Here is a 16,196-nt window from a genome sequence, read left to right as displayed (position 1 = left end):
AGTATTCATATTATTATGAATTACTCAGATTGATTAAAAGATGTTTGCTGATTGGGAAGAGGTGGGAGGGATGAAAATGCAGAAAATGTGACTCAAAAAGTAGGTGAGAAGCAGTCAATGGGAAGAAAGGCAGGGTTACATTTGCATGTTAGAAAAGTCATGGGAAGCAGAGCAGAGAAGGGATTCCCAGTGTGAAAATGGGGCAACAGCAGGGTGAAGCTACAAATAGCCAGCACAGTTCTCCAGGTCCTACAGCCCTGTCACAGTGGGCACTGAAGTCCTGCATCTATGTTGCAAAGGAAAATAGATTCAAAAAGGAAGTCTCAGCAAATTCAATAGGATTTGATCAGATCAAAGTCAACATAATGAGGGCAGGTTTGAAAAAAACTCTGCACTTTCGTCCTTTGCAATTCAGAATAGATGAAAATTTTACATACAAAGACCACAGAAGTATAGTTCCTTTGGGGTCCTGACACAGGTGAAATGCATGTTAAATTAAACATGTCTGAGATAGAGTTGGGTTGACCCACAGGAGTTAGTTGATCTTTGGGCTATCCATTGGAAAATATCCAAATAAGCTACTGGGCTATTTATTTTGGGACTCAAGGGGGAGGTGTGGCCAAATGTGTATATTTGAGAGCCCTTAATATGGCAGGCAATACTTTGAAAGGAGTTGATCAAAGGTCTATGTAGAGTAAGAAACAAGGAAAACAGGTACACCAACTCTAATAACTTGGAGATAGAAGTGACCAAGGAAGCAAATGTCCAGTGCTATCAAAAGATTTACAAAAAAAAAAAATAATAATGTCTCTAGAAAGAACCTAAGAAGACTTTAGGGACTCACTAACAAAGGTATCAAAGGACTATCGGAGAACAGATTATTTCCTTCCTCCAGCCTATTTAAAGTTCCATTGAACCAATCCCTCATGAACAAATTCCCTACCCTCACCTTCTTTTTTACTTCTCACAGCTTTCGTATAGATTTGTCATATTCACACCCACATCACACACAATACATATATCTGCGTGTGTGTAGAGTGTGTGTAGTGTGCATATGTGTGTGTGTGTGTGTGTGTGTGTGTGTGTGTGTGTGTGTGTGTGTAAAAAGAATAACCTCTAAACTAAGAACCACCTCGCTTTGACAAATAAACAGATGTGGTGTCGAACAAGATAGTGAGCCACTTCCAGAGCAACAGGAGGAAAGGCGGAGCTCGCTGAGGGGACAGAGAAGTTTCTGTCAGCTTCACACCAACTCACCTTCCTTCTCTCACCATTGATTCCTCTCCACTGCTCGGACCTTTTTACGATGTAACTCAGCTCCTGATTGGAAATTTCCAAATCATATGGTATGAAGAATTTGACTTCATCACTGTGGATTCTCTGAAATGCATCTAGTATCCAAGAGTCATTGTGCAACCTAAAAAAAGAAGACTTCTTGTCTGGGTTCACATTTCCAAATAATTTTTTTGAGCAAATAATATTTTTTTATCATCATCTGTTTATTCAGCTCACTTGTCCCATTATTTTTTTCAGAAATTGTTTGATGATTACATTTCCGGAAATTATTTAAAAATCTTTTCAGCTACATAGTCTAATAAAAAAAATGCAATGTGGGTATTTTTGCTACTACTTCCTATAAACCTACTGACTAGTTTGTGATGCAGAAAATTAAGAAATATTTGGCCATTGACTGTGATTGAACATTCAAATTAGGTAAATATTTGGAATTTCCCTAAAGAAAATTGAATGTGGATTCACTCTTCCACCATATATTAATTTGAGAATACCCCTCCACTCCATTCCACCTCCACCTTCCTCATGCCTCATAAGTTCCATGACACTGGTAGGTAACAGCTACAGGATTATTTTGGACATTAACTAAGTCAATATTCAAGAACATCTTCCATTAAATATCACCAATGACAGAGAAAAGTAAATATGTACATATATATGTGTGTGTGTGTGTGTGTGTGTAATGCATACATACGTGTGTAATAATTGTAATGAAGAGGCTATGAATTTGAGTGCATGCTCAGAAGAAATTGGAAGGGGAAGAAGGAAGTAAAATGATGTAAATACAATACTCATGTATGAAATTGTCAAGAAAAATACACTTAGCCATAGTACAGAAGTGCCTTTTGAACATTCCAATTGCAGAATTGGAAGCATTTTACTTCAGTGGTCAGACAAATAAATAAATACATAAATAAATGTCAAAAAACATTCTAGCTTATAGATTTTTAATATTTCTACATTAAAATACCTCTTCAATTCTTAATTTGGTATTTTAGATTATTGATAATTGTTCTCAATTAAACTCATATTGTATATGAGATTAGCACGTCAGTTGTTCAACAGAGCAGGCTTGTTTCCTTGCTGAAATAGACTAAACAAGCAAAAATAAGAAAAATAAAATTTAAAAGAAAAACTAAGTCCAAAGTTTCTTTTATTCTCTCATGTTGACTCATGTTATGGCACATATTTCCAGGTTGGGGTGCACATGTCTTTAATGCCAGCATTTGGGAGGCAGAAGTAGGTAGATCTCTGTGAGTTCAAGGGCAGCCTGGTCTACAAAACAAGTACTAGGGCAGCCAGGGTACACAGTGAGACCCCGTCTCAAACAAACATATAAGGGTTTCATTTAACTACCTCCAATTTGATTCTTTCTAATATAGTAGCATTAGTTTTTTTTTTTTTTAACCTGAATTTCTGAATAAAATCTATGAGTCTGTTTCCTTTTTCAATGACCTTGAATTCATCACAGGACTGGTTATGTAACCTGTGAGACTGTATATCTACATCCTCTGTGAATCAAACCCAAGATTTTGCATATGCAGCATAGATGCTCCATCCAAGATTTACAGTCCTAGCCAGCCTGACTCCAACTTGGAATGCTTCCACTGTTGTGTTGTGCTCTGATTTGAGATTCTGGCCCAGGCATCTGAATGATTTGCTGGTTGGCTTATTAATCAAGAACTATTCTTGACCATTCTCTTCTGCTTATTCAATGCAAGGTACATCTATCTGTTTCCATGGTGATTTAATGCCATTATATTCCTGTCAACTCAGTGTTGCAAACAGTTTCTATATGAAGATTTTTAAGTGTGGGATTATCAACAATGCAATTAACTTTGAATTAATTAGGAATCACAGTCCTGTTTCTGCTGGCTTATGTTCCTTTTGCCCAGAAAATGTCTGTCTTCTTTTTATTTCTTTTTTATTCCATGTGAAAGAATAATTATGTAAACATCAAAGCTTGGATCTGTAGGACAGTTAACAAATGTTTTGACAGAGAACAAAATGGCATATTGGAATATGGAAAGCTGTGCAAAGATTAATTGCATTTTAGTCGTATTTAATTTTTTTCTTGCCATTTTGGGTGGCATTTTCCAATGTAAAGCTCTATGATGTGTTGTTAATGAGTCAATTTACAAACCTTTATTAGTTTTCAGCATATTTTACAGCTCTACAAAGCCAGTTTATGGAAACAAGGAAAAGACAATTTGTGATTGCATATGTAAATAAAAATAAATAAATAGAAAACTCATGGTTATATAATTTTTGGTGATATAATTATCTGTGCAATATAGCACATATCCAAATATGATTTTATTCTTTTGGATATAAGGACATTTTGTCCTCTGATATGTGTCTTTGAGTCTCCATTTTTCAGGTTCTCCTCAAAAAGCTGATGATACTAACAGTAAACTAGGTGAATTTCAAAAGAAAACATACAAACAAACAATGCAAAATAGTTCTAATTTTATTTTAAAAATGTGTGTTGGTGACATTAACAAAATAAGAGAAAACCTATTCTGTATGTTCCATTTTAGATGTTTGTGTGTGACAGTCAAATTGAATGATATCAAATGAAAGATGCTGACTCCCATTGGGCAAGAAATGGAAAGAGCAAAAGTGGCCATGGAGGCACTGACTAGTGAACCTAAGGGAGGGATATATAATTTTTGAAGCATTTTTGAAGACTTAGGTTTTTAAGAAGGAGTTAATATTTTCTGACATTAAAAATATTGCAACATTATGTGGTGATTATTGCCAACATGCATTTCCTTTAACAATCTGACTTTTCAATATGCCTGAATTTTTTTGTATCTTAAGTTATTTCTTCAAAATGTAATTAAAAAGTGAACTCCAGTCCACCTGTCTGCAATGCCTTAGGCATTATTGTTTGAAGAAATAGGTCACATACTCTGCCACAGGTGCTGATGATGGCCAATGAAACCAAGTAATTTGCCAAGTCCTCTGCCCTATGCCCTACATATGCAGCAATTCAAGCTTGCTGAGTGGTAGAAGCTACTGTGTTTGTTCACATCGGAATGTGGGTCATTTCCAGAAACCTAATATGTGACATTTTTTTTCAAAGCTTAAAAGGACAAGTGTGAACAGCTACTGGACCGCTTTAAGGGTTATGAAAGAAGATGAAGTCTGTGACTTTAAACTGCTTGAGATATAAGTGTATATCTATATCTTACTCCAAAAAGGGTTGTCATTTTACATACAAAGTGGTCGCTGTGTGTATGGTGTGAGTGCTTCCTGGTGCCATTACATAAGGACAATGCAGCGAGGGCTCTGAACAGACAGCATACAGTCAGTTGGCTGAAATCCATTCTTATTCTTACTACATGCTGGAATGCATGTGGTCTTTAGTAGGACTGTCAAGTACCTTAAATGAGGAGCATGGCAGCCAAAAATTGATATATAGGAAGATGGGGTCAGCTGGGCTCCTAGAAACCAGTGAGTACTCACAACTATGCTTAATAGTAAAGGGAATTCATCTGGGTCTGGTTTGGAATCATAAATAGAAGAAAGCAAAAATACTCAGAAAGAATGAAGAAGAAGTAAAAGGGAAACAGAATTTCAGAAAAAGAAACAAATTCAGAAAATAAAAAGGTACCCACAATGGAAAAAATTTCAAAATGCCTCCCAGGTGCATTTCCAGAGAGAGAGAGAGAGAGAGAGAGAGAGAGAGAGAAAGCCATCTCAGGTGTCTAGATATTGGGCCAATACTTTCAGCATCTGTGTGATTTCACACTGTCGGAGAACAATCATCCTCACCATTCACTCTTCAAATTTTCATTCATTAACATGTATGGCTTAAATGTCCTGTTCAGGAGTTATGATGGATAGATGCACAGTCAGCAGGGATGGGGTAAGGTCAGGATTCCAGGCTTGGAAAGGTACAGGGCCAGAGAGCCCAGGAATCACCACCACAGCCTGATGTAGGCAAGGCAGAGACTGGCTGAGGGAGTATGTACTGTAAGATGAAGAGGAATAACATTCGAGGGTATGCATACTCCACATTTGCTCCATCTGCTCATCTACTGGTGGACATTTGGGTTCCTTATAACTCTTTGACTTATTGTGCATAATGTAGCACAGAATGTGAGCATGCATTTCTTAGCTATTCAGCTTTAATTCTCTGGGATCCATATGCAGAAATAGGATCATAGATCATATAGAAATTTGTTTCAATTATTTGAGGATCCTCCACCCACACTTTTATATAAGAACAGCGTTGTTTTGTATTCTTACCAATAGTGCACCAATAGTTCTAACTTCTTCAGACCTCTTTCAATACTTTTTCTTTCTATGCTTTTGATAGTAACAGTCCTTTGATGTATGATGTCATTACTCATGGGGCTTTGAACTTCATTTTCCTGTTAATTAGTGATGCTGAGCATCAGCTCCTCTTCATTGGCCATTTTCCTGTATTCTTTGACAAAGGTCTCTTCAAGTCTTAAGGAATTTGAATAATGTTACTTACCTTTTCATTGTATCATTTCAAAGATTTCTTATGTAAGTAACCAGGATATTATGTAAAAACTTTTGTTATTTTTTTCCTGTTCCGTATCTTTTACTCTATTGTTCCCTAAGATAAACACAAGTTTGTAAGTTTTATGGTGTACAGTTTGCTTTCTTTAGATCTTATCACCTGTGCTTCTGTTGTCATATTGGGAGCTCACTGCCAAGAACAACGCCCTGCAGTGTGGGAGCTCGTCATGTCATCTCCATAAGCCAACTCAAAGGAAATGCGATGTTTAAAAAATCTATACTTGGGAATTCTGAGAATACTATGATGTCAATGTATTGGTTAGACTTAGGGTTCTGTTCTAAGGGCCAGTCTGGAAAGATCAGCTCTGATAGTGTTAGCCCACACTGACAGACACTCCTCTGAGGACACTGACGCATCCCATTGTGTAGGTAGACCTGATTTAAGATCTGTACCAGGGCAACTCACCCTGTAAAAGCAACCAGAACAGTAGCAGTACTTTCTCTAATTAAATTCGCTTTTTGAAATTTAGCCATCAGGAAAGACAGTGCTGATGAGAGAGCTGGTGTCATGGCCAATGACAATGACAAGGAAGAGTGCCGATGCTCAAGTGTCGGACCCACACCATGCAGCACAGTTCCCTAGCAAGTGTGACCAACATCAGCATCACCAGGAAGTCATCTGCAGTGCTTAGCATGTGAGCATGGCTCATATTAACCCACTTAACAGATCATTAGTGGGAAAACATCACTTGGGCAGGGAGGCAGAGCAGAGGGCTCAGATAGTTGAATTGGGACTTAGAAACTCCAAGTTAGAGAGCTGTCAAGGGGAGAGTTAGTGAACGTTCTGCCTCTGTGGTTAGTCATCATTTGCCTTGGTTGTTTGCCTTTTTTACATGTATTAACTAAATAACTGTGGCATCGCCCCTACTGTAAACATATGGTGCTGTATTTTTTAAAAAGTAGATAAGGCCAAAAAGTCAAACTGAAAATCTATTCTTATGACTTTGTTAAGGTGACTTAACATACAAGAGAGCTGTGATGTGCACCAAACGTTTCCTCATATGCTGGGTGGAGGACCAAGAGCTTTCAAAGTGAGACATCCACCACTGGAACATACAATTTGACAGTTATAGTTCATGTGAAAGGAAAGAGGAATCTTCATCCTATAAGAAAACATGTTCATTTATTTATGAATTTGTAAATTCAACAGATTTTTTTTTATTCCAGACACTTCCATTTCAGCAGAGGAGAGAAGACTCAAACGCGCTGCACTTGCTCCTCAGTACACAGATCTCATGTCATTTTGTCTGTCACATTTTACCTGGACTAGTTACGGGACATTCAAGTGCACAGCACAGTCAATTCAAAACCTATTGTTTTTATGCACAAGTCACTGTCCTCAGTTCTTAGTAGAAAACGAAGACACTTGTGCTGTTTAGCTCTTCTGTCATTTAGTGATAAGGTTGCTGAAATTTTCAGGAAGAGTTTTTATTTTGATGACATTCAGATTACTTAGAGAAGTGGTTCTCTACCTTCCTGATGCTGTGACCCTTTCATATAGTTCCTCATGTTGTAGTGACCCTCAACCATCAAACTATTTCGTTGTTACCTCATAACTGTAGTACTGCTGTTATGAATCATAATGTAAATATCTGATATACAAGATATTGGGTATGCAACCCCCAAAGGGGTTGTGACCCTCAGGTTGAGAACCACTGACTTGGACGAACAATATAGAATCCAAATATCAGAGATATGCTTATTCCTGTGCAAGCATGTTTTACTGTGCATAGTCTTGGTAAATCAGTATAGAGAATGGTGATGAGCCAGGCAATATTTTTAGGGTTACATTACCTACTGAAACTTTATAATTGTTTTCATAAAGATGATAAATAATATTTTGCTCTAATTAAAAAAACACTGTAAAAAAGATTGATCTATAAGAAAGAAAAAATCTTTGATTATCGTACACATGCCTCAGACGGTGAATAGGCTCATGATATTTTCATCAAAACTGGCCCTTAAATTACTTTATTCTAAATTAATTTTCCTAAGCAGCAGCTTAAACTTATAAGGTTATTTGGACCTGTTAAATCAATGATGAGGAAGACGTAAGCTCACCCCCAAATTAATTAGCTTAATTACTAGTGTTTTAAATTTGTGTACAGCTTCCAGGAATCTAAATGCTTAAATGAATCTAACTTACATTTAAGTCGTGAGAGCTCATTCTCTGTATAATATTAACAAACATGTAAGTGGCCTGCAGATCTTTGATATTATTCATATAAAGGTTTTACAATTAAACTATGCAAACAATGTCTGCTGAGACTTCACTTGTTTGCTGCAAGGCTAAACACTATGAGATAGGGACTGACTATGAAAGGTTAATAAAAAGATAAATTTTATAAAAGAGGCTGCAGAAAGGGGAAACTCATTCTGTAGCGCACTGAAAACACAAAAGTGTGGATTTAAATTACTTTATAAATCCAACAAGATAGAATGGCAAAATAACTAATATTTTAATATTGCATAAAATTAACAGGCCAGGAAAATAAAAAGGCATTCTGTTTAGCCACTGACACTATCCACATAAAATGAAGTGTGCATGGCTTACAAGTAGGAATTTTATTTTTTTTAAAAAAATTGAACTGCATAGAAGAGAACAGTTGTAAATTTTTACAAGTGGAATTATTTTTAAATTTTTGAGTTTTTTAAGTAAGTCATAAAATTTGTGATAAAATCCTTTACTGGTGGTAAATTTTAAAATATCTTACAGTTTCATTCGTTTTAGACAGGGTCTTGCTTTTTCTTCCAGGCTGGCCTGATACTGTGTAGCTGAAGCTGTCTTTGAACTAACAGCAATAACTCTTGCCTCAGTTTCTTCAGTACTACACTTCCAGGTATGCATCATCACTCTCTGCTAAATATTTTTATTTTAAAAGTCAAATACGAATTATAAGGCCATTAGGAAGTAGAGAAATCATCTGCTGAAACTATAAGAAAAGGGTTATCACTGATACTACATGTGGGACTCATCACTTGGTGAGCAAAAGGATTTGAATGACATATAGAAGAAAGGAAAATAAGACATTTAAAGAGCAATTCACAAAAAGATATGAAAGAGATGAATGAGTAATAAGCATATCAAGATTGTTTAGTAAATAAAAGAATGCATATTTAGAAAAACAATAAGGTTCTGTCTCTTCTATTAATGTTGTGAATATATGCAATGATTGGCCTCTCCTACATCTGCTACAGAATCACACACCCATGAAAATTCCCTAGATGACAATTCCACCATAGTTATCAAATGTCTTCAGTACATTCCATCCCCTCAACTAGTATGTGTGGGTTTCCAGGATCCTATTCAAAGACTAATTAAAATGTGGGTAAGGCCCTATGCTTTCAGAGGTTCATCAGGATTATTTACAAGATGCAGAAAAATGTGAAGCAATCTATTGTTCAACAATAAAATGTATTTAAATACTTTATACTTCTTATACAGAATGCTGTGTAAAATGGTATAGGCATTAAATGTTGAGCTATGTAAAGAATGTAAAAAAGTTTGTCATACATTAAGGTGAAAATCAACACCTGAACTGTCCTTATGGTACACAATTCCATGCTTATAAAATTCAACAGACAGGACATAAAAGATGGAAATAAATATTCCAAAATTTAACAGTGTTTTTTTCATCTAGATAATCAAATTATTGGGGTCTTTTAATTTACTTTTTTTTTAAGTTTCTATTTTTGCCTATATAGCATTTATTCTTTCAATAATAAGGAAAACGACACATTTTTAATTAAAAATATCAAGCCCAAATAATTATACTTATTCTTAAGGGTCTTTCACAGAATTGAACCTTTTGTTGAGTCAACTCTCTCATTGTAATCACAGGGAGTGGGAATTCTTTTGCTACTGAAACACTTCAATAACAAATAAGTCAGACTCCTGGAGCAATGAGAGCCAGTCACCCAATCTCAGCAGGGTCCAGTCCCCATCCTGAAGAGCTTCCAATGGCCAGAGCTAAACCAAATTCTCTGTCAACATCCAGTGTCATTGATTTGGTCTTCTTTGTGTTCCTACAATTCCACCTGTTATCAGTATTGTGTTGCTAGCCCTGCACCGAAATGCCAGGAGGACAAGATCATTGCCTGTGTATATTGATGAGATGGCAACCCTCTCAGTCACCACATCTTCATTGGCACTTTTCACTAAGATAAGCTCTTATGACTTCTGCATCTCTTTACTAAATCTATGTCAGAAACAAAACAAAACAACGACAAAACTCTCCAATCTACTCATCACATGAATGTGGGCAGTGCTTCCTTCAGAGAACTGGTCTACCCAGCACTATGCCATTGCAGAGAAAGATATTTTGAAATGGTGTGAGGAGAAATTGTTCAGGTGATACACTGGGTTGACTTATTTACTTGAAAACATTGGCTTCTAAAATATAAGTAAAGCCTTATTTGGAATTTCTGAGCATGCCCAGGTCTAACAGACTAGGTTAGGCATGGAGGTCAATAAAGAGTAGGGTTAAGAAAATGCATCAAGGCTCATTAAACTGATTTCTTCTAGGTCAGTTATAGATGAGGTGCACATAAACCATCCAACTTGTCCTTTCCCCTCATCAATTTCCACCTGTTAGCGAGCTTCCCTCCCCTCCAACCATAATTCTCTACAGGGTGATATTTGTGCTTTATACATCAAATCAAATTCTACTTATTTGGTGTATAAGTTATGTGCTGTCTTTTTTATACTTTATAAGTAATCTAGATAATTAAAATATTGATGTCAGATGAAGAGTGTAGCTGTAAACATTTTAACTGGGAAGAGAGTCATTGATGTGGGAAGAAATGATATGTAATATTATCTTGTAATTTTTAAAATCACAGATGTATAAATTGCATGACGTACTCTTTTATTTCTTTAACTTTTTGGAAAATGTACTCATTTTAAATAATATAGTGGTTATTCATGTGGATCCTCTTACAAAATCCATGTTTGTGTGTTATATTTTACCATGTTATGCGAGAAGAACTCTCATTATCTAGCAAGTGAACAACTTTGCTTGGGGCCACATTACAAGTGGGTGCTCAAATGTAAACTGAACGATCAGGGAAGACTTCTTCCTTTTCCCAGGAAAGTAAGTGCCCTAAAAAGATGACATATAGCGCTTATGACATGTCAAAATACAAACCAGCCCTGGGTCAAAACAACACAGTTCCCCCTGAAGAATTGGAACTTGGACTTGGGCTATGTTAGGGACATAAGGGCCACATCAGAGGATGATGAGTCCACTGAAAAGAAACTTAAGCGGGAGCTTCATTCCTCAAGCGATGGCTATCACATGAGAATCCCCTCTTCTCAAATCCTCCAAGCATCTGCAATTCACCAGTACCTCACTCCCCTTCACCTCATGAGCCAACACCTGTCTTCAAGATGCAAAGATGTCTGCACCTGTGCTGTACCTGTGTCTTCAGATACTTTAGTCATTGGCCTTGCTTGGGTGTTCACAAAAGTGCTCTTCCCTGTGCAATTTTGATTTCTACATAGAAATGGATTCAAATTTCATCCATATACACAGGATTTCTTTTTCAAACTATGTTTCATTTGTGTACAGCTTTGTCAGAAAACAAAAAGTAGGCAAATACTGACCATTGGTTCTCATTCTGTGTTGAGTGCCTCTCCTGCACTGCAATGGGCTTCCTTCCTTGCACTGAAACTCAAGGCTTCAATTGGCAAATCCATAGTCAGGATTGATTTCTTTGTCCTTTACCCTCATAAGTTCCTATAGGATACGTTCCCTTGGGAACAACAAAATATCTCAAGGTTGGGGCCAGAGAGATGATGCAACTGTTGCTGCTCTTGCAGAGAGTTCAGTTCCCAGAACCCACATTGGGCATCTCAAAATGACCTATAACTCCAGCTCCATGGAATCAGACACATTCTTCTGGATTCTGTAGGCGTTTACACACACACACACACACACACACACACACACACACACACACACACACACAAACACACGAAATAAAAAAATCTTTTAAAACATATATTAAAGTCAATCTGAATAGAAATTCAACTCATCTGTTAACTCCCTTAAACACTTTATGTTTATTAATAATCTACACCTTATGTATTGCTGCAGCCACCCCTCACTGCTCATCTAAAACCTGAAGAGAAACAGCATCCTTGTTTTCACCCTCTCCTTTCAGCCCAGACCCCAAATTCTATTCCCACCCTTACCTACCTCTCAAGTGTGCCTCTGCTTTCCATTCCACTGTCATTCTCTTTGGTTAAGGTTTGGACATCCCTTGTTCAGATAACCACAGTGACTTTTTAGTGAGTCTTTCTTGCTTCCATCTGCCTCCTATGAAATCCAACCCTCTTTCTACAAGTGGAATGATCTTTCTAAAATCAAAGTCCTTCCCTGTCTTCATTTTTCCAGAGAAGAATACAAACACTTGTAGCATGGACAAAAAAAAGCCTTTAACCATGTGATCTGTGACATTTCCAATCTAAGTTCATCCAACTCTGGCATGTGGCAATATTTAAACTCTACAAACACAATGTTTCATACTTCCTCAAAACTGTGTGACATTTACCTCTTTTTCTTTTTTGCCTTAAATTATGCATGCCTTTGTCTTTCTTCTGGCCAAATCACATTAAAGTATCAAAGATTACCCAGACTTCCACTGAAGTCCTTGGCTATTACACCAGCCATCTTCAGACTTGCATTGTTTTCTAGAATACTCTACTCCAAAAATTATTATCTTGATTCTTACGTTGTTTTTTATAAACTCTTGGTAAGAACTCTTTAATATGAGATCTACCCTCACATGTGCACAACACATTATCATAATTTATACACACATTGTTGTATGACATATTTCTACAATGCAATCATTTGAAATAATATACCTGTTAAATGATAATTATTTGTTTTCCCTTTCATCAGTCCCTGAATACCATCTCTCTACTCTGATTCTCTGACTTTGATTGTTTTAGACACCTCGTCTCAGCAGAATTATGAAGCATTTGTTTTTGTTTTGTTCTGTTTTGTTTTGTTTTCTGTGACTGGCTCCAATTGCTTATCCCTCCCTTCCTTCCTTCCCTCCTTTCTTCCTTTGTTCTTTCCTTCCTTCCTTCCTTCCTTCCTACCTTCCTTCCTTCTTTTCTTCCTTCCTTCCTTCCTTCCTCATTCCTTCCTTCCTTCCTTCCTTCCTTCCTTCCTTCCTTCCTTCCTTTCTTTCTTCCTTCCTTCCTTCCTTCCTTCACACCTCAACTTCAGGACCAGAAACTGAAGAGCCCAGCAGTGGAAGCGCCTTACCTGAGGCAATACAAGTACAAAATCAAGGCAGAGATGACAAATAGCAGAGTATAAAGTACCACTGTGATCACGACACCAAGGATGGCTGGGTGCTGGGTTCTCACAAACATCCAGTAGAGTTTAGCTGCATCTGCAATGGCAGTGTCCCCATTATGTGCAAGGCGCTGAGAAAAGGAAGCACAGATTGAAATAAGGATGAAGACATCACCATGTCAGATGAATTTAAAGACATGAAACTCTACAGTACCATAATTTGTTTCTAAATTAAATCTTGTAAGGACTGAAAATTGCACAAAGGACAGAGAAAAGAGGCTGGGTTTTGCCTGCTTGGTTTAGCAGGTTTTTCTCATTTCCCCTTCTAAGACTTGAATGTGCAGGCACTTGACGTGCAATTCATGAAGCAAAAGGCATGTTTTATTTATGTGCTATTAACTCATGAATTTAATGAGCACAAGATATAAAGAAATTAAATGTGATGGTGAAAAGATTCCTTTATTTCTGAAGCAGATTTGATAGGAATTTAATTTGTGCTATGCATGAAAGTGATGGCTTATTTCAGAAACTTATAAAAAAGTTATCAGGCTATTTAATGTGAGCTTGAAAACTAAAGTTTACATTAGGTTAATTTAAAAACACACCCTGATTTGAGAGGAGGAAGCACATATTCTATACCAGGTTATAAATAAATGCAAAGTAATGAGGTCTTTAAAGACAAATCTGTATTGCAAAGAACCTGTAATGTCATTATGTGACAGCATTGACCTCTGAATTGCACAGACCACGAACGTTCCTTGGCTTTGATTCCCATGATATCCAGTGGAAGTGATGAGCACTCTAAAGTAGGGATCTTCTCTTCAAGTTGAGATAGAGAGAGAACCATTTCTTCAGTGTTTGAACTGGCAATTATATAAATATAGTTTTAAAAGGCACTTTGAAAAGTAGCTAATCCAAATCACACGTCTGCACCAAAATATCTTTTGGTGATTGCGCGATGACTAGAACTCAGAAATCCCAACTACCAATTACCTGCTTCTTTACGACAGCAAAGCTCCTAGTTTAGACTCTCTGTTAATGATTCTCCCTGGTAAAGGGTGGCCTCACTGCTAGCACTCAGAGCAGCAGATGGGTGAGGGCTGCCAAGCACAATTCCTTCTCCAGTTCTCTGTCTACTTGCTTAATGACAAAGAAATAGATAAAAGGATTCATTGGTGAAACAGCAATAAAACATGATCTATATTTGAATCCAATAACATAATCTAAGCAGTAGGTGCCAATTTCTATTTGACTCTCACCTATTGAATGCCTACTAGTTGCTCTTCTGCTTAAATAAGAGAAAATAAAGTTAAACGAAGACATTAGCCTCTAAGGCTTCTCTTTCAAGTGTATGGGAACAACAGTAAGCATGGTGCAATGCCAAATACCATAGGCAAGCTTGTGTTGCAGGTCTGTATCCCAGCTACTCAGGAGGCTGAGGCATGGCAAGTTCAAAGCCTGACCACATTACAAAGTAAGGTCAAGGTCAATCTGGACCACTTCATAAGACCCCCATCTCAAAAATAAGAAGGCACAAGGTGGCTAGGAGGTAGCTCAGCAATGGGGCACTTGCCCTAGCTTACTTAAGAAACTGCTCAATCCCCAGAACTGCAGAGAAAATAGAAATTTCAGAAAAGTTTAAATAATAGACAGTGAGAAAACATATATAGATATATAGATAGATAGGGAGAGAGAGAGAGAGAGAGAGAGAGAGAGAGAGAGAGAGAGAGAGAGAGAGAGAGAGTTTTTTTTAAAAGCACCAGAGGCACAATACCCTGCTGTCAATGTTACAGAATACTCATACACTTGTAAGGCAGGAAGTCTTATTCTGGCTCATGATTTCAGGACTTGGAGCCACAGTCAGCAGACTCTACTGTTTTGAGGCCTGAGGTGAGGGAGCATATCATGACAAGTGAATGCCTGAGCAAACTTGCAGACCTTATGGCAGGAAGGAGAAAGTTAAGAGAAGGAGTCAGAGTCCCAGCTGCCCCTTTTGAAGGCATACCCCCAAATATCCTGATTTCCTCCCTCTAGTTCCATTACCTCCTGAGAGCACCTCCGACTGGAAAAACATGCTTCCAACATATGGGCCTATAGGGAACACTCAAGATCTGAACTGTAACTGGAGAGTCAGGTGTGTTTTTTAATATCACTGTCAGAGGTGCCCCCGAAGAAGGGGTACCTGAGCAGAGACCTAAATGATGTGAAGGAAAAAGCCACGGACCTATAATGACATCCTTCACTCAACATGGGTGCTATGTCTGTGTGGGTACATTGGAATTCCTATACGATTGTGAGTTCTTGTCTGAAACCGTAGCCTCTTACTTTGTGTGTTGTGCACACAGCATAGTATCATCACCTCATTATACCTCGTGCATCACTATTTGTGAAATATGTGAATTCTTCCAGCTTTATTCCAACTTAGTCTCTCATTTCTTTCACCTAACAGCACTGTGAGATGAATGAGGGAGGTGCTACTATTGGTGTGTGTTACCACTTTCACACAGTGCTCATGTGTAAATCGAGGGCTGAAGTGCTTCACTAGGTCATTTGGTGTCATATAGACCATAAATAGCAGATTTGGGACCAGATAACTGCTCCCTATGACTTCAACTCTGTGATTTTTCTCTACCACTCCATATATTTCTAAGGGAGCATTGTAATTTGATTAGGTTTGTGTTGGGAAAATAATCCCCAGTGAAAGTGTTGAAATGTAGGGTCTACTGGGGAGTACTTACATCACGAGGAAAAGCAGCAAAAGTAGATGAAAAGTAGTGAAAGCTGAAAAATGCTAGCTGGAGAGTTGATTTGTGGAGACAGAATAAACATAAATGTTTTTCTTTGCAACTGGAAAAAATACAGTCACTAGATTCATCCCCTACTATTCTTGTCAGCTTCTTCAGGGTAAGGCCATTCTGAGACGATCACACTAGAGGCTGCCTTCCTAGAGATTTCATCAGAGGCATCAGAGCCAATTGCATATACTCGCTTCATCAGCTGCCATGTATACAGTGGGCTGGTTGGTTTTTCATC

At 37.6% G+C, this 16,196-nt stretch overlaps 1 protein-coding gene across 1 annotated transcript in view; it reads right to left on the bottom strand.

Annotated features, from left to right (window-relative positions):
• LOC128103813 (uncharacterized) overlaps positions 1-16,196 on the bottom strand; it is a gene marked incomplete at its 5' end in the record, with an annotated part of 276,502 nt that overhangs the window by 63,040 nt on the left and 197,266 nt on the right. The window contains 2 exons of the mRNA XM_052728456.1: positions 1,258-1,417; positions 13,131-13,294. Of these exons, the coding sequence (XP_052584416.1) occupies positions 1,258-1,417; positions 13,131-13,294 (324 nt within the window). The remainder of the gene's footprint in view (positions 1-1,257; positions 1,418-13,130; positions 13,295-16,196) is intronic.

The sequence above is a fragment of the Peromyscus californicus genome, unplaced genomic scaffold (assembly GCF_007827085.1).
Source record: "Peromyscus californicus insignis strain IS unplaced genomic scaffold, ASM782708v3 Scaffold_8__1_contigs__length_139910024, whole genome shotgun sequence".
Taxonomy (NCBI): domain Eukaryota; kingdom Metazoa; phylum Chordata; class Mammalia; order Rodentia; family Cricetidae; genus Peromyscus; species Peromyscus californicus.
Note: the sequence above shows the minus strand (reverse complement) of the source record. Positions and strands in the feature narration are given on the sequence as shown.